Source organism: Panthera tigris, chromosome B3 (assembly GCF_018350195.1).
Source record: "Panthera tigris isolate Pti1 chromosome B3, P.tigris_Pti1_mat1.1, whole genome shotgun sequence".
Lineage (NCBI taxonomy): Eukaryota > Metazoa > Chordata > Mammalia > Carnivora > Felidae > Panthera > Panthera tigris.
The window spans coordinates 94,708,738-94,734,625 of record NC_056665.1 but is presented as its reverse complement, the minus strand read 5'-3'; the positions used below and the strand labels follow the sequence as shown (position 1 = coordinate 94,734,625).

At 34.1% G+C, this 25,888-nt stretch overlaps 1 protein-coding gene across 1 annotated transcript in view; it reads left to right on the top strand.

Moving 5' to 3' along the window:
* MDGA2 (MAM domain containing glycosylphosphatidylinositol anchor 2) overlaps positions 1-25,888 on the top strand; it is an 856,127-nt gene that overhangs the window by 621,493 nt on the left and 208,746 nt on the right. The window contains exon 7 of the mRNA XM_042989635.1: positions 6,374-6,703. Coding sequence (XP_042845569.1) covers positions 6,374-6,703 — 330 coding nt within the window. The remainder of the gene's footprint in view (positions 1-6,373; positions 6,704-25,888) is intronic.

The window sequence follows — 25,888 nt, the reverse complement described above, 5'->3', positions numbered from 1 at the left end:
TTAACTGACTGAGCTTCCAGGCACCTCTTACTGCTTCTTATAATAACACTTTACATGCTTTTTTCGTAACAACATAATGTATAAATAAGTAAATATTATTATTTCTGCAAGTATCTGAGCTAGATTGAGTCTTACTAGTTTATATCAATAATTGCACATTGTACAGAAGCTAATACACTTAATCCCTTTTTAATGCTATTTGCATATTCCAAAGTGTGCATTCCCAAGATAGGAACAAACTGATAAATTAAATTTTTAAAAATGCTGGTTAATTGGGAAAGGAAAGAGACACACCTTTGTTGGTGCAGATAAGTTTATGTCACGGCTCTGAAATATGTTTTATAACTTTGATGTGCCAGTAGGTACATCTGAGTTTAAAAATATTTCCCTTTCCTTTAGTTTTTTAATCTTAAATTTTATTTTTACTAAGGAGTTGTATCTTCTCATTACTTTTGTGATTGCATAATGGAAATTACTGAAACATCAAGAATGAAATCTAATTTTAGAGTCTTTTCAGTGATTCTCATCAATTGATAGATTCTCTTTATTCTGTAAGATACTGATCCTGAAAGATGTTCCACAAATAAAGTTTTTTTAAAAATACCATAAGCCCCTCTAGGAGTATTGCAAAGTGTGTGTTAACATGTTCAAAGTTCTGGGAAGTTCTGCAGGAAAGCAAACTTATTCATATAGTCAATCTCCCAACACTATTTGTTCTGCTTCCTTTTAACATGATCCCTAATGACTTTTTTCTAAAACAAGTTTTGGCAAATACTGTTTCAGTTAATATAACTGTGCTTAGATGTCAGTTTTCTTAATTCTTTCATCTTTCCTTAGAAATGATTATCAACTGAGCTCTAAAGCATGTAAACAAACCCTTTTGCATGAAATTCAGGCTCCTTACAAAGAAAGGATGAGTAACAGATGTTAATTTGATGGCGCATGTCCCTAACACATTATATGACTAGGACACATAACTAGCTAGTCATTGGCCATGATGGAATGAGGTCTCCTGAGTTTTTCTGTACAGAATCCTCTTCTTTACATATATTCCTATATTAATACTGTTTATTCACCAAGTATTATTCTGCTCCTATAACAAAACCCCTGGACCTTAGAGGACATCAAATCTCTTCTCCTTTCTCTATCTTATTCCCTCTGCCATGATTTATCTCAGAACACAAGACTACCAAACAAAAAGAGTTAACATAGATATCAGACTGAATGGAAATGATTGGCATTTGTAAAGTTAATGCTTTGAAATGTCACACTTAATTAAATTTGACAAAACCTCTTAAATACCAATTCTACCAAGGAAACAGCTTCAAAATTTGGAGACCATAAAGAAGGATGAGGCATGGCCCCACTCCCTAGGTTTTCACACTCTCATTGAAGAGGACTGACATCTAATTATAATAGGACAGATTATATACACTATCATTTACTATTTCTTAAGTTGCTCTGCTGATGTAATTTATCTCCAACTGTTTATTCAATTGACATCATGTGAAACTGGCAGTACTTCTTTTTCCACTTAAATATTTTTATTGTCTTTAATAGAAGATAAATAAATAGAAAATCAATTTTTGTTTATCTGACTACACTATTAATGATTTCTAGATCCATTTCTCCCAGCAACATTTTGCCAGTTTTCCTGCAGTCCAGAACCCTACTGATAGTATAAGAATTGGTACACTTTGTGATTTTTAAAGTAATTTAACTACTTAGAATAGTGGGTGGTGATCACTCTGTGTCTCATCATCTTTGTGAAATAGCTATGTTCTCAGCAGAGGTTAAAAGACTGACACCTGATATTTCATATCTGCAAAGAGGTGCTTCCTCATTAAAATTTGACTTTTAAAAAATGTTTAAAACAAATTTTTTAAATGTTTATTTCTGAGAAAGAGAGAGAGAGTGAGCAAGAGAGAGAGAGAGAGGAGGGGAGGGGCAGAGAGAGAGGGAGACACAGAATCAGAAGGAGGCTCCAGGCCCTGAGCTTTCAGCACAGAACCCGACATGGGGCTTGAACTTGTGAACTGCCAGATCATGACGTGAGCCAAAGTTGGACACCCAACCGATTGAGCCACCCAGGCACTCCAAAATTTAAAACATTTTGAGTATCACTTCATTTAGTGTCATTTTTGCTGTATCTACAAATTATATTTTCTTTTGGAACTACTATATGCTGTATACTTGTGGAACAGTTGACAAACAGTCAGTACATTTTATAATTTTAAGTTTATAGTTACAGGCAAAATACAACCTCATAGCCTCCTCTTTGTCTTTATCTGCATTGAGCCTGTATTCCTGGAAGCCACAGGCATAGACTTCTCCAAAGCCAGTGGTTTCTCGTTCAAAAATAAACTCAAGAAGTAATCTAATTTTATATAATGGAAATATTCTTCATAGCTGTAGTCATCATAGGCAAAAATATACTTTAACTTTAGGGAAAGGCAAGCAGCAAGCCCACCTAGATCTTTGCAGTGGCCTTGCTATAACACACTGGTTTCACTCTACTCGCAGGGCACCTTTTTAAATTTCAGAGTAGAGGGACTTCAGTGAGTGCATCTAGAATATACTCACAAGTAACTTGTCAGAAGTGAATGTGGGCCAAGTTTGTATTCAGTTCTCACAATATTAAAAAAAAAAAAATGGGGGCTATGGGTTATATGGCAGTGTTTCTAAACTGATTATCCTAAACAGAGACTCAGCTTGATGCCAATTCTTTACATGAACTGCCAGACTAAACAAGTACCTTTTGAGGTTCATCCATCACAATTTATGATACATTAAGCTAAATCTAATGTTCTCTCAGGCTGGTGTTAGGGGATTTTCAATAGTCAGACTAAGAAATTGCATTTGGGGAAAGGGATTTCTCCTTTCTTTTTCCGTAGAATTTCTTTAGTTCTATAGAGTCTTGTTATGTCTGTTGGATCCTTGTTATACTTTGGTACTAATCGCAGATTGATTTTAAGCATTTAAATCTTAACTGGTTAGCAGGAAATGACTTTAAATTAACATTGCATGAACTACCGTAAATTGTTCACTGAAAAAGAGAGTGTTTAATTATAAATGAAGGAACCTGCTTCCCAGTTGATTAACTATATTAAACACTTTATATTTTCAAAGCTCTACACTATTGCTAATAAGCTATTTCTCACAATGGGTCTCAGAGGAAGCCTACTACTATCACCTCCTATTTTTATAAATGATGCACTTGACCCATAAAAATTAGATTGCCCATATTGGACTATATATAAATGAAAAGCTAGAATTAGGTTTCAAGATCTTAATGTACCTGTGCCTAGTTTACAGAGGCATGCTTTTAGTTTTCTGAGGAGCTAAGGTTAGAAAATCAAATAAATTTAACTGGCCACTGGTCCAAGAGATGTTTGTGCGTGGATTCACACATATGCACGCATGCACATACACATTATAGTCCATTATTTCTTTTCCCTTAGACATACACATAATAATACACATTATTTCTTTTCCCCTAGAACATTTCTGTTCTGTGTGCAAAACTAGGTATTTTGTTATGAGGTAACATAAGACAAACTCAATGAGATGGCTCTCCAGTCAAATGATCCATGCTACTTATTCTGATATTCCTTAACTTTAGCGCACTTGCCAGACTGACTTGTCCCTCTTTTCCTTTTTAGAATCTGTCATTCAGAAGACTAATGTGATTGACATTGGTCAAGTCACAGAGTGGCCTGATACTGAGAACAACAAATATTTGTGGCAAGGAGTTCATTTTAAAAGCCCACTTGATTATTTTGCTTTTTATCAAAAAATATAGTTGCAAATCATATTGAATTTTTTAATTAATTGATTATTAGAGTTATAATCTTTAATATTTTTTATACTTCAGATTTGAAAAGTTATTTTCCATGAATAAAACAGTTTGGAACACATACTATAAATATTTTATGTTTTTTAAAAAATCAGTGGCTTTGAATTGTTTTGTTGTTTAAATCTAACTAATCTGATGAACTTGCAGCTCTCTCAGTGGTGGTATCCATTTACTATGTCACTAGGCAGAGAGCAGACCTAACAGTAAGTGCCTAGTAGTAAATAAATATTAATCACCAAAACATCAGAAGTTTTTGTTGTGTTTATATATGGCCACCCTAATAATTTTGGAATGAAATTTATTCTCAATGTACGTCCATATGAAGCTATTAATAAATTAATATATATATTTAAACTTTTAAAATTAAGAATTGTCTGTTTAAAAATTTTATTTAGGTTTATCATTTTTTCTATAGAAACAGAATCAGGAAAATTCTTACCAAATGAAAGTAAACTCATTTAAATATTATGGTGCTGACAAAAGTAAATGCTCCTTGACATACTAATTTTTGGGGACTCTTAAAAAAAGAAAAACTATTGTAGGATACAATTTACTTTGTGCTATAGAACTTTAATTATATTTGAAATATATGTGCACAAGTTATATACCAAATATAGGCATTTTCAGCACATTTTCCTTTCTAGCCACAAAGCTGTATTTCAGTGCCTGTTAAAATATAATCGTATACACACACACACACACACACACACACAAGCACACACACACACTCTGGGTAATAGAATGACATAATTTTTCTTAATTTCATCCTACAGTCATATACTGATAAAGACATTGTTAGCAATAAATAAATAATTGTTAGCATTTTATTTCTCGAAAAATGTAACAAACAACAGTATGAGAATGTGATTTAAATATTTGTTTTTTGGTGTTTTCTTTAAGAATGAAGATTTGTGCCTTTTCTGAACAATATTTTAAAGGATACTCTGAGATTCAGATTTCTTCAAAGTTATAACATTTAATATCTATGTAGAGTGTGGTTTTTCTAGACAGGAGTATCCTAGGTGTCAGGTGGATAAATTGGACTATAATCTATGAGTACAAAATATGCTGTACCAGTACATGAGGGTAAGGATTATGTCTGCTTTGTTCATCTCATGTAATAAGAGCCTCATCTAGCACCTAGTCCTGAAAAGGAGCCCTATAAATTTTTCTTGAATAAAAAGAAATATATAAACATTGTTTTTGATATTCATTTATCTCTCCTCACTCAGTTGCAAACAAAAAAGCATATGAAAATATATGGGGCTGACTAGCAAATAAAATTAAAAGCAATTTTTTTTTTAATTTCTAGTGCATTCTTATATAGTTCTAAGATTTCCATGGTATTTTCTTGCTTTTATGGGATGAACTAAGAAAAATCAGGTTAAACTCAAGAAAGGTCACCCACAATGCAATGAGAAGGCCTCCATTATCTGCAGGTCTTTCAAATTCACATCATTTTTGCCAGTGTCATTTATATATGGTTAATGGTAACAGTGAACGGACAGTATTTTATTCTGATTATTAATGTTTCAGTGCATATGCCACATTTTATCATATAGGGATATTAAGTGATATTAAGGGGGAGGGAAATGAGTAGGATGTTAGTAAAGAGAAGAATGTATGTCTGTGAATCACTGCCATAAATAAATGTGCAAACCCTATTCTATATTGAGTCCCATGGTATCATTCAAAGTTTAGAACTGGGGCCCTTGGGAGGCCAGTAGATGCTCCCCCAAAAGTCTCTGGTAGTTATCACTGCTGACACATGTTAAGAGAACAGTACTGCCCTTAGACCCAGAAAGCACTGCTGTTAGGATACAAACACAGCATGTTTTCCAAACCATCTGCCAAGAGGTTCTTCTGGCCATCTGCATGAGCCAGCACACAGATTCAACTGGAAACATCTATGTATGGTGAAATAGAACAGTCATAGCAAATGTGGTTTTTTTTTTAATTCTCTTTAGTGCAGGTTATTTAAATATATGAAAATGCCTTATGAATATGAACTGACTCAATTCTTACCAAACTAGTTTTGGTCAGCATGTAGATAAAATCTTAGAAGAATTTTCTTTAATCTGACATTTGTGCAATATTCTCTGTGAAATTGCACCATAATTAAAGGGTGGCACAGGTATTGAATTGGGCTTATGATCCATATTGTTATTTTTAAGTCTAATACCTAAATGATTTTATACAAAACAAGTTACATCATGTGTTCAAAATTCATTGGCAACAATTTTTAAGTATCATATATAGACAAAGCATCTTATATCACTGGAAAATATTATCCAATTTATAAAAATCAGTGTTTAGAATCTCTAAGTGACTTACATCTTCAGACTGTTTCCAGGTTTCCTAAATGAGGTTTTTGACATGCACACAACAAAGAAACATATATACACTTTGTTTTATTTTGTTTTACTTTATTTCAGCCCAGAGATGATTACCTAGAGTGAATGAATCCTTAATATTATGGAAGTAACACTAACTACTTATGGAATTTTTATGTTTTAGCATTAAAAAAAGGACGATTTTGGATCACACCAGATCCTTATCACAAAGATGACAACATCCAGATTGGGCGTGAGGTGAAAATATCTTGCCAAGTAGAAGCTGTTCCTTCTGAGGAGTTAACATTTAGTTGGTTTAAAAATGGTCGTCCATTGAGAAGTTCTGAGCGGATGGTTATTACACAGACTGATCCGGATGTCTCCCCGGGAACGACAAACTTGGACATCATTGATTTAAAATTCACGGATTTTGGGACATACACATGTGTAGCATCTCTGAAGGGAGGAGGAATATCTGATATCAGTATTGATGTTAATATATCCAGCAGCACAGGTAAGAAGCATATTTGTGATGCAAAAGATGTTTGCATTGAAAATCATTTCTTTATGTTTAGCAGACAAAATAGTTTTCAGTCAAGCTAAGAACATTCTTATTTCCATTTCCTAAAACCACAGTCCTAACATTCTGAATGTCTAATAAATATCACGTTAAAAGACATTGTTACTTCTGTTTTGATTTAGGTTTATAGGAGGCTTTACAGAAGTAGTGTGAGTAACAGTAATAGCATTGGCTATGATAGACATAGGCTTCCAGATTAAATAGTAACAGGTGTTTTTTTTTTTTTTAAGTTAACTAGGAGCCCTCTGTAGAGCCTAAAATTATATTAATTAATAAAGTTAACAAATTCCTAAAGAGTTAAGACAAATTTTGGGAATTTTAAACAAACAAAATATTTAGTCCTAAGAAGCAAATACTAAGAGATCATTTGAAAGTATTCAAATACAAGATTTATAAAAAATGCATTTTCCACCAATTCAAACCAATGATAAAAGTGTTAAATGTGTAATCCGATGTGGCTTTTTGAAGAACGTTATGATAGAATCTCTTCACAGTGGGAACGGTTAAATATAAAAATATACTGGAGTGAAATTCCTTCTTTTAAAGTTAAAAATGAAAGTGTTATCAATTTTCTCTCGACTAAACATACATCTGTAGATGAGGTAAATTATAGGACTTTGGTATGGGAGGACATGCTAGCTTACCTCTTAGGATGTTTTTAAAAAGCCTTGTGATTCTGTGAACTGCAATCAGTATGCATGGGGACGACACCAACGTAGCTTTGTTTTGCCAGCTTGTTACCAGACTGAATTTCAATTTAGGATTTTTGTATAATTCTAGGGTGAATAATACGTGTTGAAAACATAGAGCACAGATGTCGCCAGCAGATATACTCTGTTTTGAGAACATTTAAACGGCTTTTCCTTTCCAGTCAGGCGGCATTTTGACTCTCGTGTGGTAACAGATTGACTTGTGATTTTGTGTCTTCTCATGATTTAAATTCCGGTGGACACTGGATTGATTTTACTCCTTAAGGGACATAGGTCCATCTTCAGGCTGACCACATGTGCTTACTTTTCACCATTCCGCATTATTTCTAAGAGATATTTCATTTTTATCAGCCACGGTTAATGTGAAAGGAGGTTAGAGGGATGAAAGTTACTTGTGTTTGGCAGAAGTCACTTTCTAGGCAAAATGATAATAATAACTATTTTGATAGTAACTATTACCTGAACTTTATTTCCAAGCTGGTGCTAGCACCATTTTAGGATATCTCATAGAAAGCTGTTGATATGCTTAGTCATCATTGTTTATGTTTTCATTCAGTCAACAGACATCCATTGATTGCCTACATCAGTGTGCTAGGTGACATCCCACAATGTTATTTCCTGTAAGAGTGAGAACAGTTTTGTAAGATCCAGAATTATCTGTCCTTATTTTTGAGGGACGATTTTCCAGAATTGGTCTACACTAAATTGTGAACACTGCTTTTTTTGTTTGCTTGTTTGTGTGGTTTTGTTTGCTTCTTGGTTTTTTTGTTTGTTTGTTTGTTTGTTTTTGTTTTTTTTCTGGAACCAGTGACATAAACCCAGATCCAAACAATCAATACTGCTATCGAAACAGAGTTGTCTGATGGTAGCATAGTTCATTCAACATTAAACTTAGACAAAAGAGGGAACATAGAATGGACAGAAGAAAGGAGTATTATATAATATCTACAAAATTAGTTCTGACATTCATTTTCTTTTTCTCTTTTTTTTATGTTTACTTATTTTTGAGGGAGAGAGAGAGTGTGTGCCTGAGTGAATAAGCAGGGGAGGGGCAGAGAGAGAATGAGAGAGAGAGAATCCCAAGCAGAGAGAGAGAGAGAGAGAGAGAGAAGGAGAGACAGTACCATGCAGGCTACACACTGTCAGTGCAGAGCCTGATGCAGGGCTTGAACCTATGAATTGTCCAGTCGTGACCTGAGCCAAAATCAAGAGTCGGATGCTTAACTGACTGAACCACCCTGGTGGCTCCTGACACTCATTTTCAAATATACTACTTATATTACCCATTTCAAACTATGGGCTATAAGAGAAAAGGAGAAAAGGTAACTAGCATTGATTCATGACATTTCTAAAAATCCTAAGTGAAAAGAAATGTCAGAAAAGCAGAAAATATTCTAGAAATGCCTCTTGGGAATAAAAGTTTAGTTATAATAAGTAAAGTTTCTTAAACTGTTATCATCTGGTCTGGTTACCAAATGTAACAATGCTAGAGATAAAAGGAGATATATGAAGTCCTCTTTTTTTTCTTTTTTTTTTTTCAAAATTTTTTAACGTTTATTTATTTTTGAGACAGAGACAGAGCATGAACAGGGGAGGGGCAGAGAGAGAGGGAGACACAGAATCCAAAGCAGGCTCCAGGTTCTGAGCTGTCAGCACAGAGCCCGACGCGGGGCTCGAACTCACGGAGTGCGAGATCATGACCTGAGCCGAAGTCGGACGCTCAACTGACCGAGCCACCCAGGCGGCCCTATTAAGTCCTCTTTTAAACTTAAACACTCCCCTTTGCTGTCCCCCACCCATCACAGACAGACCTGGTTATTGTCTGTCTCCTCCTTAGAGTGGAAGCTCCATGTAGTCTAGGCCTTTGTCTGTACTGCTTGTTATTATAATATCAGCATCTGGAGCAATATATAGTACTTCGTAGGTACTCAAAAAGTAATTTTATTTATTTATTATTTATTTATTTACTTATTTGTTTACTTATTTACTTATTTATATTGAGCAGGGGAAAGGAGCAAAAGGAGAGAGAAAAAGAATCTTAATCGTAAGCAGGCTCCATACTCAGTCTGAAACCTGATGCAGGGCTTGATCCCATGACCCTGGGTTCCTGACCTGAGCTGAAATCCAGAGTCAGACCCTCAACCAACTGAGCCATCCAGGGCCCCCCCAAAATAATTACTAGATAAAGACATGAGCTAATTTGTGCCCATAGCTTTCCTTTTTAGGTTTTCTTTTCTCTTATTACTCTGAGTTAGGCATTTTTGTGTCTGTCTCCCTGCCCTTATAATTTCCTACTGTCTTTAAGAAGCATTATTCAGTACGCCAATGTATACTGTGATTTGAGGTGTTATCACTATTAAGGGCAGGAATGGCTCCATAATTTATGGTGTCCTGTGGAAATATAAAGCAGATCCCTTGTTCAGAACCTGCTGAGAATTTCACGGTAACAACATCAAATCATTAATTTAAGCACAGGATCCTTGTGAGTGTGGGTGGCATGGTACTGACATGCACAGGGGATTGAACTTTGATAGAAAGGCCTGAAGAAGATGAAGTTTAATCTAAAGCATGAGTCACTCACTGGAGGCAATTGCATATTCTGTCTTTATGCCAAAACTTGTTTTCATGCTCTGTTTTGATTACAATAGAATGGAATACCAGATTACATTATAAAGATCTGCAGATCTGAGATTATGTGATTCAATGGGTACTGAAAATATTATTTTTATCCTCACATAGTAGAAGACTCCACTTAAAGCAATGCTTTAGGATGAAATTTAGAGGTATTCCTGGGGGTAGAATTTGAACAGTGAGAATGAACAAGCTGTAACATGGAGGAAAATCTTGGACTACATTAATTCTATGAACCACACGGGAGGATTCAAAGGAAATTTCCACAGTCGGGCGAGTGAAGTCAAAGAGGAGGAAATTGCTGTTAATATTTAAGTAAATATGTGGGGACCTCTTCGGTTCTGGATTTTGCTAGTTATATTATTACTATTTCAGGGAATTTAGGATTGACCAAGTGGTCGTGATTTTCTTATGTGCTAGATGTTTTCTATATGTTAAATGTAAGCTATTTAGGGTGACATCTTAAACTTAAAAAAAAGCCTCTAAATCTTTTGTTTTTCATAAAAATCTTACACTTAGGCCTGAGTTATCACTTACTGTGTTTAAGAGACATATATGAACTTTACTAAGCTGAGGATGAGGTACCATAAGGCAATTCTGCCTAATATAGTTAGAAAAGCATTTTTTTTTAATGAAAGCCACATCTCTAGATATGCTTTTGAGGACTTTTAAAACTGAAATATAAAATATCTCAGGAAGGTAAATCCTAGTTTACAGAATTATTAATATTTTAAAAAGATAATGATTTGATTTTTTAAAAAAATTGAAGAGAAAGGCTACATGTATTTATTTTGGAGTTTGCCTCATGCATTTGATTGAATAATAAAAACTGTGATATATGATGATAGATTATGTCTTACTTTCACATTAATTCATTATTAGTAGCTACTTTCATTCTGACTCTGCAAGCATTAAGATTGTTTTATTGTAAGCATTTGTTTTGTCTATTTAAAATTCATGTTTCTGGGGCACCTGGGTGGCTCAGTTGGTTGAATGTTCAATTCTTGATTTCGGCTCAAGTCATGATCCCATGATCATGTGATTGGGCCCTGTGATGGGCTCTGTGCTGAGCATGGAACCTGATAAAGATTCTCTCTCTCTCCTTTTGCCCCTTTCCCCCACTCATGCTTTCTCTCTCATTCTAATAATAATAGTAATAATAATAATAATAATAATAATAATTCCATGTTTCTTGCAGATTCTTCTGTTATTGTTCTGTATCTGGCTCCATGTCATATGGTGATGGACAAATGGGCCTTTCCCTTAGGGACCTTACAATCTAAGTTTTCATATTACTTAGTTATCAGGTGACTTAGAAATTAGGCACAGTTTATAGTGGGAAGGAAGCTGTACTTAAATTTGATCATATTTCTGTAGGAACTGTGAATGCTTTCTTTAATATTAGCCCAGGAAAGTTTCAGAGGAAAATGACATTTGAGTTAAATCTTGATAGAAATGGCATTGTGTTAGGAATAGTGGAGGGAGGAGGGTACAGCTGGCAAAATATACAGGATGAAGAAAATCCTGGAAATATTACATGATTCTCATGTTCTGCTTTTACTATAGGATTGATAGTAATTGATAAAGATAAGTTGTATTGGTTCATTTCAATTTTATTGCTATCATTATGGAAGCTATATTTTATCTAGTAGATAGCTTTAAAAAACACATTGTACTAATTATAAATTTATCAGTTAAAAGTAAATATACTGAAATTTTCATTGTTACAGTTCAATTTTGTAAAATAAAGATCTTCCCCATACTTGCTGAAAAAAGCATGTGAATTTTAGCCTAAAATCCCAGCAATAGTTAAAACCAACTCTTAAAATCTTTTCACCTGATTGTTAATTCATTTTAAAATATAATTGTTACCGTAACTATTTAATTTTCAGAAGGCTTGCTGAGAATTACTCTATTGCTTCCTCCAGGGTCGTTCTGAGGTAAAGTCCTTAGGTACTTACTAGTTCGCATGTACTTCTTTGCATGACCTGACAAACGTGTAGGTTTATAGGAAACTCAGAAGCATCTGCATCATGCTAGAAAATATAAGCAGTGAGACTGGCGATCTGTGGAATTCCCGTGGTGAGACATCTGGTGGGCAAATAGAGCAGAAGACTCAAAACAGATTTGATGATTTTCTCCTCCCTTGTTAGAATACATGAGCATTTTGTATAGCAGAAAATTGAGCAAGATTTAGAGGATTAAACCATAAGCATAGGCACACAGAGCTGACCAACTGAGAAAATAATTTTGAAATTTTAGCTTCACTGCTGACTACCTGACTGGTTACTATAAATATGATGGTTAACAAATGTTTGTACAAGCATTCACACCTGTGAAATTAAACGCTCTTGATAACACAGGGATATAATACACAACTAATAAGAATAGCTAATGAGCTGGAAGGCAAAAGAAAAATGATTAAGCCCTGTTCATTAATTGGCTTCTTTGCCCTTTTTCAGTTAAAGAATAATAGAAACGCATGAAATTCTGCTGATTAAAACTGAAGTTCTATAGAATGACTGTAGTGAAAGATAGACCCTTTCATGTAAGAGGAAATCATAAATAAAACCAATGCATGTAAGATCTGACAATGCTTTGATAAGAGGAAACTTCCATGCAGTGAAAAGTTATGTAATCACTTACTCAGTTACTAGACCCAGAAAAATTCATTTTCTTCCTTGACTCCAAAATTATGAAGTTCAGTCCATGACCTACAAATTAATGGTGAAGAACAGAGGTCAGCAATATTTTTCTAGAAAGGTCCAAATAGTAAATATTTTCAGCTTTGTAGGCTGAGGTTTCTGTTGCAACTATCTTAGTCTGCTGTTGTAGTAGGAAAGCTTCCACATACAGTGGGCATGACTGTGTCCTAATAAAACTTTATTTATAAAAACAGGTTGTGGGCCATATTTTGCCTCAGACCATGTTGTGCTAAAATCTAACCTAGATTGTTGGAACTCTATTAAGAATTAAAATAGTAACAAAGCTGAATTCTTATGGACTTACTAGGAAACTAAGTTAAACCCACAAATAACTGCTATTTGTCTGTACAAATACTAATATATTTTCTATAGACTGAGGTGAAATCTCAGCCTTTCTCTATTTCTTATTCATCTGTATATCTTATTGGGTTCCTGGTTAAGCTGAAATTGTCTGCTAGGATGGTCCAAGTTCTAGAATTAATGCATTAAGATCTGAGATTACTTGAGATAGCTCAAATCTCCTTCCTAACACACAAGATTTTCTGCTGCCATCCCTATTCTGCTTGTGACCTCTTAGAGCTATCTTTTATCTGTTTCTACATTTAAAAAATTGTTTTGAATAGCTGAGGAGACAATGAAAAAAAACTTTAAAAAAATTTGATACACTGAATTTTGGAGTCTCCTGATTATGGGGTCAGTGTGCTTTTTTCTGAAAGGCTGATTGGCTACTATTCACACTGGCCTCAGGCAGGACTGGTTCTTACAGACTGAATTTACTCTCAATGCTGAAGCTTCTTCTCTCAGTTGACTCTTGTGCTTATTGGAAGGGGTATTATATCTGTCCTTGATACGGGTCAAGAAGAAGCATTGCGTTTTGAGCAGTGTGTCAGTAAAGAGACTGTCACTCTAAAAACTGGTGAATTATCTCTTGTACACACTTTCCCACTTTCTCTTCATAGGCTTTCCTCTTCATTTACAGCACTGGGACTGGAACTAAATGTAGCTAGCATATATCTTTACTGTGGTACTTAGAGCCTTAAATTGCTATTGTACTTAGTGAATTTCCCAGAGAGACACTGAACTGCAAAATACCGTGTTTAATCACCACATACCCAGAACATTCCTTAGGAAATATTGGGCTATGCATACTCAGAGAGATACCTAATTCTTTTCATTTGTGCTTTCAGTAAAGGATGGTATTTCTGATGGCCTGTATGGTAGGTGTGGCTATATAAATTCATATTTAGGTATGTTAAAGTTTACCAAGAATATTTGATGCTTAACCTTGCCTATTTGAAAATAAGTGTTACTCCTTATATTAAATGTTTTAACTTTAAAATTATTTAATAATTTGGAATTATTTCTTCTGCTCATTTATGTAAATCTTGTATTGCTCAGTGGCTGATGCAGATTTTCTACAAAGGAGACCTATAAATGCAACAATTCGGAAGTGTTGGAGTGGCCAGGCAACTTGTCTGGAATCTGTGTTTGGATAGCTAATATGGCTTTAATTCAGATTGTATGTTTGCAATAATAAAAGAAAAATAGCAGAAATAGCAAAATTTTCTAAAGATGTCTATACTCACTCTTAAGTAGGTTTGAGAAAATATCAGTTGTCCATATCAAATATTATTGTTTGCATTATTCTTATTATTATCATTTAATTTCAGGTAGCTTAATGGGGATTGTGGTGTTTGGAGCTTATGACCAATTCTGTGTTGTCTTTGATAACAACCATTCAAATAGTCAAAACCCCATACTTGAATGTTTTTAAGGTAAAGATACTTTCAGAAGTCTTACCAAGTGCCATATTAAAATGTGCCGAATGACCTAAGAGAAAAATTGTTAAATTACACAAAAATAAGGCAAAGTTCTTTACAAAAAGACTCCTGAAACTTCTGAAGTCATCTTAATGGAGACAGGAAACCCTCCACAAGAAATGTACACACTATTGATAGCTCACAATATTGGTATTTTTTCCTTCCATCTGGTATATAAGACCTTTATTTCACAGTCTGTCAGCCCTAAAGAAACTGCCCTTAGTGGAGGAATATTGAGGCTTGGAAATTTAAATTTGAGAGGCAAAGCTAATTTACAGTGCAAGAAGGAATAAAGCCAAGTGTTCTAATATAGCAGAGAGAAATTAAGTATAGTTGTCACCTGCAATTCTGGAATTAATTCATGAAACATAGTGCATATTCAATCCAAAAAAAAAAAGTTTTATTCAACAACCACTGTAGGAAAGGAGGTATGGAAGAAATAAAAACAAATAGGGTATAATTCATAATTGATTGTATATCATAGTGAGAATACACTTGAAAACTTTAATAACAGATGAAGTCTAGAGTTGCTTCACAAGCTATCAGAGAAATATAGAAACATATAGCATGAAATGATTGAATCTGGTCAGCAAGAGTTCTATGGAACAGGTGGCATCTGAACTGGATTAAGAATAAGGATTGTATGTCCCTAGATCTTAGAAGAAAATGCATATAATTAGATCTCATTCACTCAAGCAAGAATGACCAAAGAACTTTATCAAGGGGTGAGTATGATCAGATTGGCATTTGGGAGGGGGGGAGGCTATTCATTGGATGAATCTTCAGAGTTCCAAAAAGAGACAATTAGAGGAAGAATGGTGGAGATATAAAATAGTTTCATTTAGAGATAATGTGAGAGAGAAAACAAAATTTTTATTAAGCAAAAAGGCAGTGGGGCTAGGCAGTCCTTCATGGATGTGAATATTAATGTCACTCATGAATGTCATCTGAGAAGTCAATAAAACCTCTTTGCATCTTAGATTCCTTATCTCTCCACTATATCTTTGGAGTATTTTTAAGGAAGAGATTAAAGAAATAGAGTGGGAAAAAAAGAACATTAAAACAAAACAAAACACCCTCATTTTGGAGTGGGGGAGGGGAGGAGCTATTTCTTCAGCTGAAGAAATTAATAAGAATCAGATGAGGCACTGGGGAGCACTTATAACCTCTCCTGCTAAGGGACAATTTAGTCAGTGACCAATACTCTCAAGTCAGCTTAAGAGAGAGTCTGACTGGCATCAGGAAATAAGATAAAAACAGAGAGAGAGAGACAAACCATAAGGGATTCTTAAATACAGAGAGCAAACTGAGAGTTGCTGGTGGGGTTTTGGATAGGGGGATGGGCTAAATGGGTGATAGACATTAAGGAGGGCACTTGTTGGGATGAGCACTGGGTGGTATATGCAAGTGATAAATCACTAATTCTACTCCTGAAACCAGTACTACACTGTATATTAACTAATTTGAATTTAAATAAATAAATTTTTAAAAGACAGAGAGAGGTTAAAAAAAAAAAATTTAAGAGAGAGAGAGAGAGAGGGAGAAAGCCTGACTGACATTAGAACAAAGCTATGGACTTGGTCCAGGCCCATATTTACCACTTAATAGCTTTATGACCTTGGGTCTGTCTGGACCTCAAGATTTTTCATCTGTAGAATAAAGGAATCAAGTGGGTAACTGGTTTTAAATGGTGTTCTAATGATAACTAGGGATTTGGGGGAAATATTTTCAAGGGCTACTGAACTGGAGAGAGACAGTAAATAACCAGCTGGAAGTTTTATAATCCCCCCCTTTCTTTTCAGTTTCAATCAGAGATAAGCATATATCTCTCTTATATTAGGACTTCTATGTAAGATGATATTTGGGCAACAATTCTGATCCAAATTCATGCACAGATGGTATTAACAACACATAGTTGTCAACTGTTTGCTTAGATAAATTCTTTAGTCCCTTCCAAAGTATATTGTTCATTTATGCTTCCAAAATGTTATACTCCAGCTGCTTAGAACATGGCAATGCCACCTTCTGAGTGAGAGACTTTAGGTTGTGGGAGACGTTTGAGAGGACAAACTGATTTAGGATCATTTATAGCTGAAGGGTTGGACAACATCCTTGAGTTTCTGGTTACCAATTAGAGAATCATGTTTGATGACCAAAAGAAAGGTCACAAGTAGAGCATGGATTTCACAAGCAGTTGCATTAATTAGAAGTGGATGAACTTGTCCACGAAGAGAATACGAAACAAAGGTAAAATATATCCAAGGAAATGGTGGAAAAAAGCAAAAATTATAAAGAAAAAAAAAATGGACATAAGGAAAAAGAGCTCCTCAATTTGTGTGGAAGAAGGAATACCCCGGGGAAAACTTATGTATTTATAGCATCTGTAGGACCTTTAATATCTCTTCATCAGCATGAAGAGGCATGTGAAAGATTTTGTTTGTCCCAGGTACTTTAATATTGATGAATGAATTTTGACAATGGAAGCAGCTCTTACCTTTCTTCTAATGAAAGGATTGTGAATTAAGGGAGAGAGGGTGAGTGGAATAGAGGGGAAGAGAGAGAGAGAAAGAGAGATTTACAAAAAGTAACAATTACACTAATTCTCTTTGCAATGAGATCAGTTGCAATGAGATACGGAATATTTAAAATGCTTTTAGTTAGCCTTATCAGTAAGTTACAAGTTGTTTTGAAAAGCATGAATTGTATCAATGTTTTTGCTATTTATATTTTGGGAGGGCATAAATGCAAAAATTCTGTATTTTCTATAATAGTTCAATAAACTTTAATCATGTTTGTAATTAGAATTATCTCACATAAACTTGAATATCTGTAATTATGGAAGTAACATTGGACTTATAAGTTTCCCTGTTATTCATCTTAAAATATGCTTTCCCCCCCAACCCCACAAATACCAAAACAAAGTTTCTACCTTACAGGTTATAGTTTAACAATGGCTAATTTAGCTATTGTAAAATTACCATGTCTTGTGTTGAATATTTTCTTCACTTGGCAGAGTTAAACACTTTTTGAAATTCCTGGATTGCATTAAGATAAGAACAAGTAAGATAAGAACAGATCAATGGGAAATAGGAAAAAATACCCAATTTATGCTTCCTATACTCTTCATCCTTTTATAAATGCAAGCAATGAGGGCATAAGAACTATTTGAATTTTAAATGACTAAATATAGGTTTATCTAATCTTATGAGGACTAAACACTATTAGTTAGTTTCATAATTTGCATTTAAAATTATACTAACTATCAATAATTTAGTTACTAGAGTTAAAGATGACAGTCTATCCATTAATTGATGAACAATAAATTTCTCCATTAAATTTGTACTTAAGAATAGAATATAGGCTAGGGTATATTATTTAAAGCTATGATATAAAAACTTACTCTGGATCTTTTGCCTAGAGAAGAGGATAGAGTTATGGGAAATAACATTATATTTACTATTTATGTGATTATGACCACACTTCATAATTTTGTGTTTGTAGGTGACACTATCAATCTACCATTATCAGGTGAGGAACAGAGAGATGAATAGAAGTAGCCGTGGAGACTAGATCCATAGACTAATAGTTTGATCATCATTTTGCTCTTGTGGAAGCAGGTACTCTAGAATCCTAGATCTTCTAGCATCCGCTAGAACAATTAGTATAGTGAGTTAACTTGTGTGTAGCATGTAGGTTTCATTTTACATATTAGAATGTCTTAAATCAAAGCTATTTCTTTTAAGAGCTCCAAAATAGAAATTAGAGCTACCATTAATGCAAAGAACTTTCCCCAAAGAATATGCTTACAAATGAATACATTTTTTTAGTAAAAGGACCTTATTAATTTTCCGTCTTAATTTTTCATCCTTCATTGTGGCATATCAGTGAGGTTAGGAAAGAGATTAAATACATTTAGAAAATCACTACAACTGGAATTTTGGTGATATGATTTTGGAAAATTTATAAATTTTGAATATCTAGTTTTAAAATAAAAGATGATTGGGGCAGGTCCTCAGACACCTACTTTGTAAAACATTTTTAAAAGATTTCTAAATGTCTCATTTATTGGCATAGTTTTTAAATATTGAGGACGTTTATAGATTACCTAATACGTTTTATTTTATAGAGAGGGAAATGGACCCCAAAGCTTAGGTACTTTCTTAGTTCCTATAGCCACATTATGAATTAAGCTTACAATCTCAGATTGTATAAGTCCAGTATAAGAGTTTGCAGCATGCTATAAAATGTCACATCACCTTACATTAAATGGCTATTTCCCTTCACCATCTCAGTGATTCTGAATTTGACAAGGGCCTTGCATGAAAGGGTCACTAAAGGAGGTCTTAAAATATTCCAAAAGAGATTCAGGTAACCTGGTTGGATCATATGCCATGCCCTCTGTTGATGATGGAACACACCTTTCTCTCCTGCTCTGAGAACACCACTCCAAAGAGTGGTAGGATGTTAGGTTCCATTTACCAGTCTTATATTCCACTCACAAAAGCAGAGTAAGGCCTTACCTTATTCTAACCAAGGTACACAGCTTGAACAGTATTCATGTCACCACAGAAGACCACTTTCAATGTTATGCTAGGTTAAAAATCCTCTAGTGCAGCTCAACATCGTTATACTTATCCTAGCTTCCTGAGAAGAGTAAACCCAGGGTTTGGGTATTTAAAATACTACTTTAACCACACCTGGGGTCTGAGTGGCATGGTTTAAATAACCATAACCCTAGAATATACATTAAAAGTTACAGCATATAAACATAGATCACATTGTTTACAGTGAAGCATTTTTTTAAAAAAAATTATATCGCAGCTTAATAAAAACAGAAAAATGCATGAAATGCAAGCATGCAGCTTAGAGACTGAACACATATATATAACTACACAAAATAAACAAAACATTACCATATGTGGAAGATTAAAAGTAAATTATAGACCACATAACATAGAATACCTACTTACAAGAAGTGATAATCTATGAAGTTTGGAGCTTTTATTATATTCTAGTTGCTGGGCTAAATAATTTAAAATGAGTACTTCATTGAATCCTTGGAAAACCCCTTGAAGTACGTACTGCTGTGATTATATCCATTTTACAGATGAGAAACTTGAGCTTTAGAAAGCATAAGTAACTTTACTAGGCCTCAGAGTTTCTAAGTAGCACAGTAAGGTGTTGAACAGAGGTCACTTATGGCTGCCTTTTATATAAAACACATACCCTCTGAATTGAATGAGCTCACGAAATGAGATTTGAGACTCCAGAGATAAACTGTGAGAAATGTATTTTCAATGAGTGAATTCATTTCAGAATTCTCAAATCATAATGTGTTTGCCTTTCATACATCTTTGACTAAACAATTGGAGCCTAAGAAGACCTGTTGGCGAAAGTCAACCTAAGAGGCCGTTTAGAACCAGGACTGAAAGCTTTAGAAAAGGGGACATGGCAGTGATTTGCAGGGAAACTGAAGAATTGAGAATGCTGGACTCCCCTCAAGTATATGACAGGTAAATAAGTCAGAATTTCCCCAAGTTTAGAGATCTTCCATCAGTGATGACTAGATTAAAAAGATGTGAAATGTGAAGCATATCATTGCACTTTAAAGAAGGCTGTTGTGCACAATATGAAATATACTGGTAATTTAAATATGTGAAGTAGAAAAAATAAAATGACAGGCAGTTCAAATGTCTGCATCTAAAATGGATTTCGTGTGAATTACAGTCCACTATAAATGAAACATAAGTAGTCCACTTTTACCGAGTCTGTCTAAACAATATTTGTAAACAAAATGTATTTAGTTGACATTTAAGCAGAAATATCCTTGCTTAGGAATAAAATGCAATGTAAAACCATATTAATAAAATGGTACTCTATTCACACTCACATATGAGCTCAGAATGAGTTATGTCTCATTCCAATCTATGGCATTATATGAGTTTTTATTTGGTTTTAAAATTGGGCTCATATTTTTATTGTATCATTCTACACTTCTGCAGACTGGCAGAAGGGACCATAAAGTGCAATCATTCATTGGGAGAATATTTGTTAATAAAGTGTTCATGTGTAATAAAAAAGAAACCTATTTTTTAATTGACCAGTTAGTTACCTACTAACAGATCTGTCAATTAAGCCTCATTTGCTGTAAAGAACATGTGGCCTTGATCTGTTGATGGAACATTGTGTTCACTGGTTGTTTCATCTTGCTCTTGACAAAGCGTGAAAGAGCCAGCTTCATTTTATGTCAAAATGTTTATTAAAATGGTAGTAGTGTCTATTTCCACAGGATAAGGCATATTCAATGATACACAATCAGTGGTGTAATTAGGGAATTTGTAAACCACAGGCATTGTGCAGTGTGGTCATTTACAAGGGGCCTAACAATGTCACATGGATTCTACAAGTAGACAAATGGCCTTTTTATTATAGAAGCAAATTGATTTTTCTAGCCATTCCACGTTGAAGAGTTTACCACTGTGAGCAACAGTTGCTCTAGAAAATAAAATAAATTGTGGATTGCTTTAAAGCATCTTTCTTTTGCTATGCTTTCATAAGATGCATTTGATATATAATTTATAGTTATCATCCTTTTAATTTAGAATTCCTTCATCCACAGAAAAGCAATCACAGAATTAACATGATCAGACAGCTCCTTTTTACTTACTGGTCCCTGGTTTTCATGGCAACACCCTGACCTTTGTGAAAATGGACAGCACTGACATTTTGTCATCCTCATAAGGGAGGAACAGATGTATTAGGAATGTCCAAGCCCCTTTACTTCATAGAAACAGAATGAGAGCTAGGATATCTGTATTATGTGCCATTTTAGGATAATATCCAAACTCATTGATCAAATTATTGTGTCTAATGAAAGAAATCTGCAACCTTCTTTCCTTGGTTGGCAGTGGGGGATGCCTCTGTTCAGATTTTTAAAAAGTTTATTGCTGTCCATTTCCAAAATGTTATCTTCTTCAAACAGTGTTTTCATCTGAAATGCATATGTATCTCCAATAGAACTGACAATGGCAATGTATATATATATATATGTATATATATATATATATATACATATATATATATATACACACACATATATATATGTGTATATATATATATATATATATGGTTTTAAAAATATTTCTTTGATTCTGTGTGTACCCATGTTCAATACTTGAGACATCATGGGTATGAATAAAGCAAGATCTTTGCCCTCAATATAGAAATATATGTATAACAATAAAATACAGTCATTGATACCACACCAGTAAAAGGCACTGATAAGAAAACATAATAACATATAAACATACATGGAGTGTTTACTATATGCTGGACGTTGTGCTCAAGATTTTGTATGTATTATATTGTTTAGTCCTAAAAAAAATGTAGTTGGTACTATTATGCTACTTTATTTAGAGTAAACGAGACAGTGGTTGGAGGACTTTCCCAAGGTCATGCACCTAGTAGGTGGTAGAGTAAGGATCTGAAATTAGGCTGCCAGCCCTGAGCCTTGCTCTTCACAAGTGTACAACTCAAAGTACTTCACAGTTCAGGGATACTCCAGTGTGCATTGTGCCATTGTATCTTTAAATTATCATTAAATTCTCAAAATGACCTAAAATTGGACAGCTGGAAAGTGGGCTGGGTTAAGCCCAAGTCACATTTCTAATTTTGTACCTTAAATCTCTCCCAAACTCTGCACATCTACTAAAAAAAGCCATCAGATTTAAAAATAATTATGAGCAATTACCAGTTACAAAGAATCCTCTCTATCATTTTCTGTAATGCATAGTGCATTTTTGAAGGTAGGGAATGGCCTAATTTATCTCTCTTGCCCTCAGTTTTAAGCATATTTATCTTTTGAAGGAGCTCTAAAATGTGTGTTAAAATGAATTGGTGTTAGCTCTAAAATAACACATAAGTTTTCATACATGCTGTTCTGCTTTTGTTATTCCCAGGATGTTTTGCTATTGATTTAAGGGATAGTGCATTTATGCACACATATGAATGTATTTGGATAAACTTTTAAGAGCGAGTAGGCAAGGACACAAATATGTTACAGAACAGAAGAATTTCAGGAATTTGGGAATCTCTGAGTTAACTTTAAACTATAACACTCTCTCTCTCCTCCTTGTTATTTTTAGTTTCTGTAACAAATGTTTAGAGTGCAATATTCAACTTTTAAAGGTAAAAATCTAAATTGATTTCTTATGCCCAAATAACTGTTTTCCAGTTTTACTCTACATTATTTTTAAAAAGACATACAAAAATGAAATGGAATTTACATAATAACATAGAGTTAAGTTAAAGAATTGATCCCGTTTCCCAGAAATGATGTTATAGATTATTTTTTATCAAATAACCTAGTCATATTTTAGTAAAGATCTTAGTACTTTATTTGATGGTTTGACTCTTGTAATTCTTTCTTATTACAGCAAAAAAGAAAGTGCTTCTTTTGCAGTCCTTATTTCTTCCAACATTCTCAAATCTAGCCCAGATTCCTACCTTGTTGAAATTTTATCATAATTTGAGTCACTAGGAAGCAGAACTATCTTGCTCCTAGTTTTTTAGTTTTTTTTTAAGTTTTTTACATGTGAGACTTTACATACTAATCAGTGACCATCAGCTATTTCTGTATTTCACTGCCTGAGTAACACATACAGTAAGTCAGGGGAAGGGAAGTTAAACACAGAAACAAGGGAAACTTTCATATCTTTTTCCAAAGAGGTGAGTAGAAAATTCTCTTTTTGATACAGATTTATCTTAATGATTCTTAGAAGATTAGAATCAGGTTAGAAAACCAAATTGCATGAAGATCAGAACAATGCAAGATACTTGAAAACTACATTTAACCAAATGCTACATGAGCAACCTTAGATTAAGTTCCCATTCACTTATGTATTTATGAGGCAGCAAGAACGGAACCCATGTTTCTTTGCAACTGGACTTGTAGCTTGTGTAGCAGGGAAAATATGAATGCCACTTAGAGAATGATTTTCTATTTTGTTCTTTCATCTTACACTTTGTGTTCTATTGAATCCCTCAGAGACTGTTCTTGTGCCATAGCAACACCTGCTGGGAGAGTGAAGTTCGAACAGCCACACTGTTGCCTGCCAAAGTTGTTTTCCTGATTGAGTGGCACGGCATGTCCTCCATCTTCCAATACTAAACCCTCCAGAGTTGCTACCCTCCAAGATCCTGCCTCTCCCCATATATTCCAAATAACTAACAATACCATTGTAATAAGATTTTCTAAAAGTCTTTCAGAAGTAAGCAATGTATATGTATGTGTGCTTGCAGGTACATTTCCCCTTAGAATTTCCAAATGCAAATGCCGGGGTACTGCAACCTCATGTTTGTTTTTCACACGTTCTTTCTTCTGGTTTTATTGCTAGACTTGCAAAATCTTGTCAATTCTGTTTTGTTTGCATCTCATAACTTATTGTAGGTGAGTCAGTAAAAAAAAAATGTGTGTCAGTGCAAAATTTTTTAAAAAGGCAATCTTTTATTTACAGAGTGTGATAAGACAAGTATTTATGTGTATTCATATCATGGACAAAAACAGTAGGCTTACCATCTGGCATAAGGAAACGTTTAAAAATAAGTGCGTGTTTCATATATGATTTACCCACGAGGCTATAAGTAATACAAGTCTTAGAATATGGGTCCCCGTGGACATTCTATTGTAGAGCCAAATAGCCTCTTCTTTACTGCTAATAGAAGAAAGCCATAGCATGGACAAATTACTCAATACTATTCAAATGCTTCTGATATTTTACCTCCCTATATAATTACTGTGATCAAATTAAAATCTAGTAGAATTGCTAACTTTAAAAAAACCAATTGGATTGTTGTGGTTTTTTTTTAATTAAAAATTGAAATTGTTAGTTCATGTGTGAAAAATGATCTTGAAATTCATACACTTTATAATTAAGCCTTGGATCATCAAGAGGTAATTATTCATCAATAGTTTTCTTACTTTGGTTACTTAGTAACTGTCATTGGTGCTCTATGAATCACTTAAGAATTTATCAAGCACCTCTGAAATACTTATTTTTTTTCCTCTGAAATACTTTAAAATGTCACATGGTGTGGGAGCTCCTGAGGATGTAGATAAAACCTGGTGCTGACCCCAGGACATCTGAGCTACTTTGTAAGGGAGAGAGGCATTTTGTTCTGGCATATGTAGAATGAATTGGATATGCTGTAATTCGGAGACATGGAGAATGAATAAAAGACACAGAATTCAAAAAGACTTAAGGGAACAAGAAACTTAAATTGGGCCTTAATACAATGGGGGATGATTGGATGGGTATTATGAGGGTAACATCATTTCTGTAGAGAAGGAAGGAAGAGAATGAGCCAAGTATATTAAAAGAACCCAAAGACCTGGCTAAATTGAATAGAGGACTTTTCACAGAAAAATTGCAGCTTAATAAAGTTTGGCAGGTAAGGGGCAAAACAAGCAATGGGATTTAGACCTCTATCCTAGAAAACAAGTAACTACTGAAGATATTTGAATGATGGAATGACACGTTTTACTAAAGACTATTCAGAAATGGTAAGAACTTTTAAGGAGGGGAAACATTAATCAATGAGATTTTAGTAATTCATTTGTAAGGGGGAAAAAAATCCAGAAGGAAGTGCAGCATTCAATATATTTGTATTATATGACATTGCATTAAATTATATTAAAATGTTGCTCAGAGAAGTTCTGCATATTTTAAAACAAACTACAAAAACATTCTATGTGCTACATATCCTATAATTCACATATTGTCTATCTCTGTGATTTAACAAAACAGGAATTGTTTCCAATAAGTATCCATTGGTGATTTCTATTCCTTTCATGGGAAATGAACTATAGAATGGTGCTGTCTTTCATCAAAAATTATGTTCCCGGTCATGGTCTCTTAAAGGAGGCCAGTATCAGCAGGTTCATTCATAAGTGAGAAGTCTTTAGAATGCTGGATTTCTTTATCACCTTGAAAATCTTTTAAGCACATCTTACTAAATATTTAGTAATTGACACATATTAATTAAACTTATTAGTTTAAAAGTATTTTGGTGGCTTGGATTGGAATTACTTTTAAATGAATAGAATTCTCGAAATTCCCTTATATAGTCATATGAATATTCCCCAATGGCCATAGACCTCACTTTCTTATATGTTTCATGTATTAAAGCAGTTACTCCTACTTTCAGTTGTGTGTTCATATCAGCTGTGAGGTTTATATTACATTAGATTAGAAA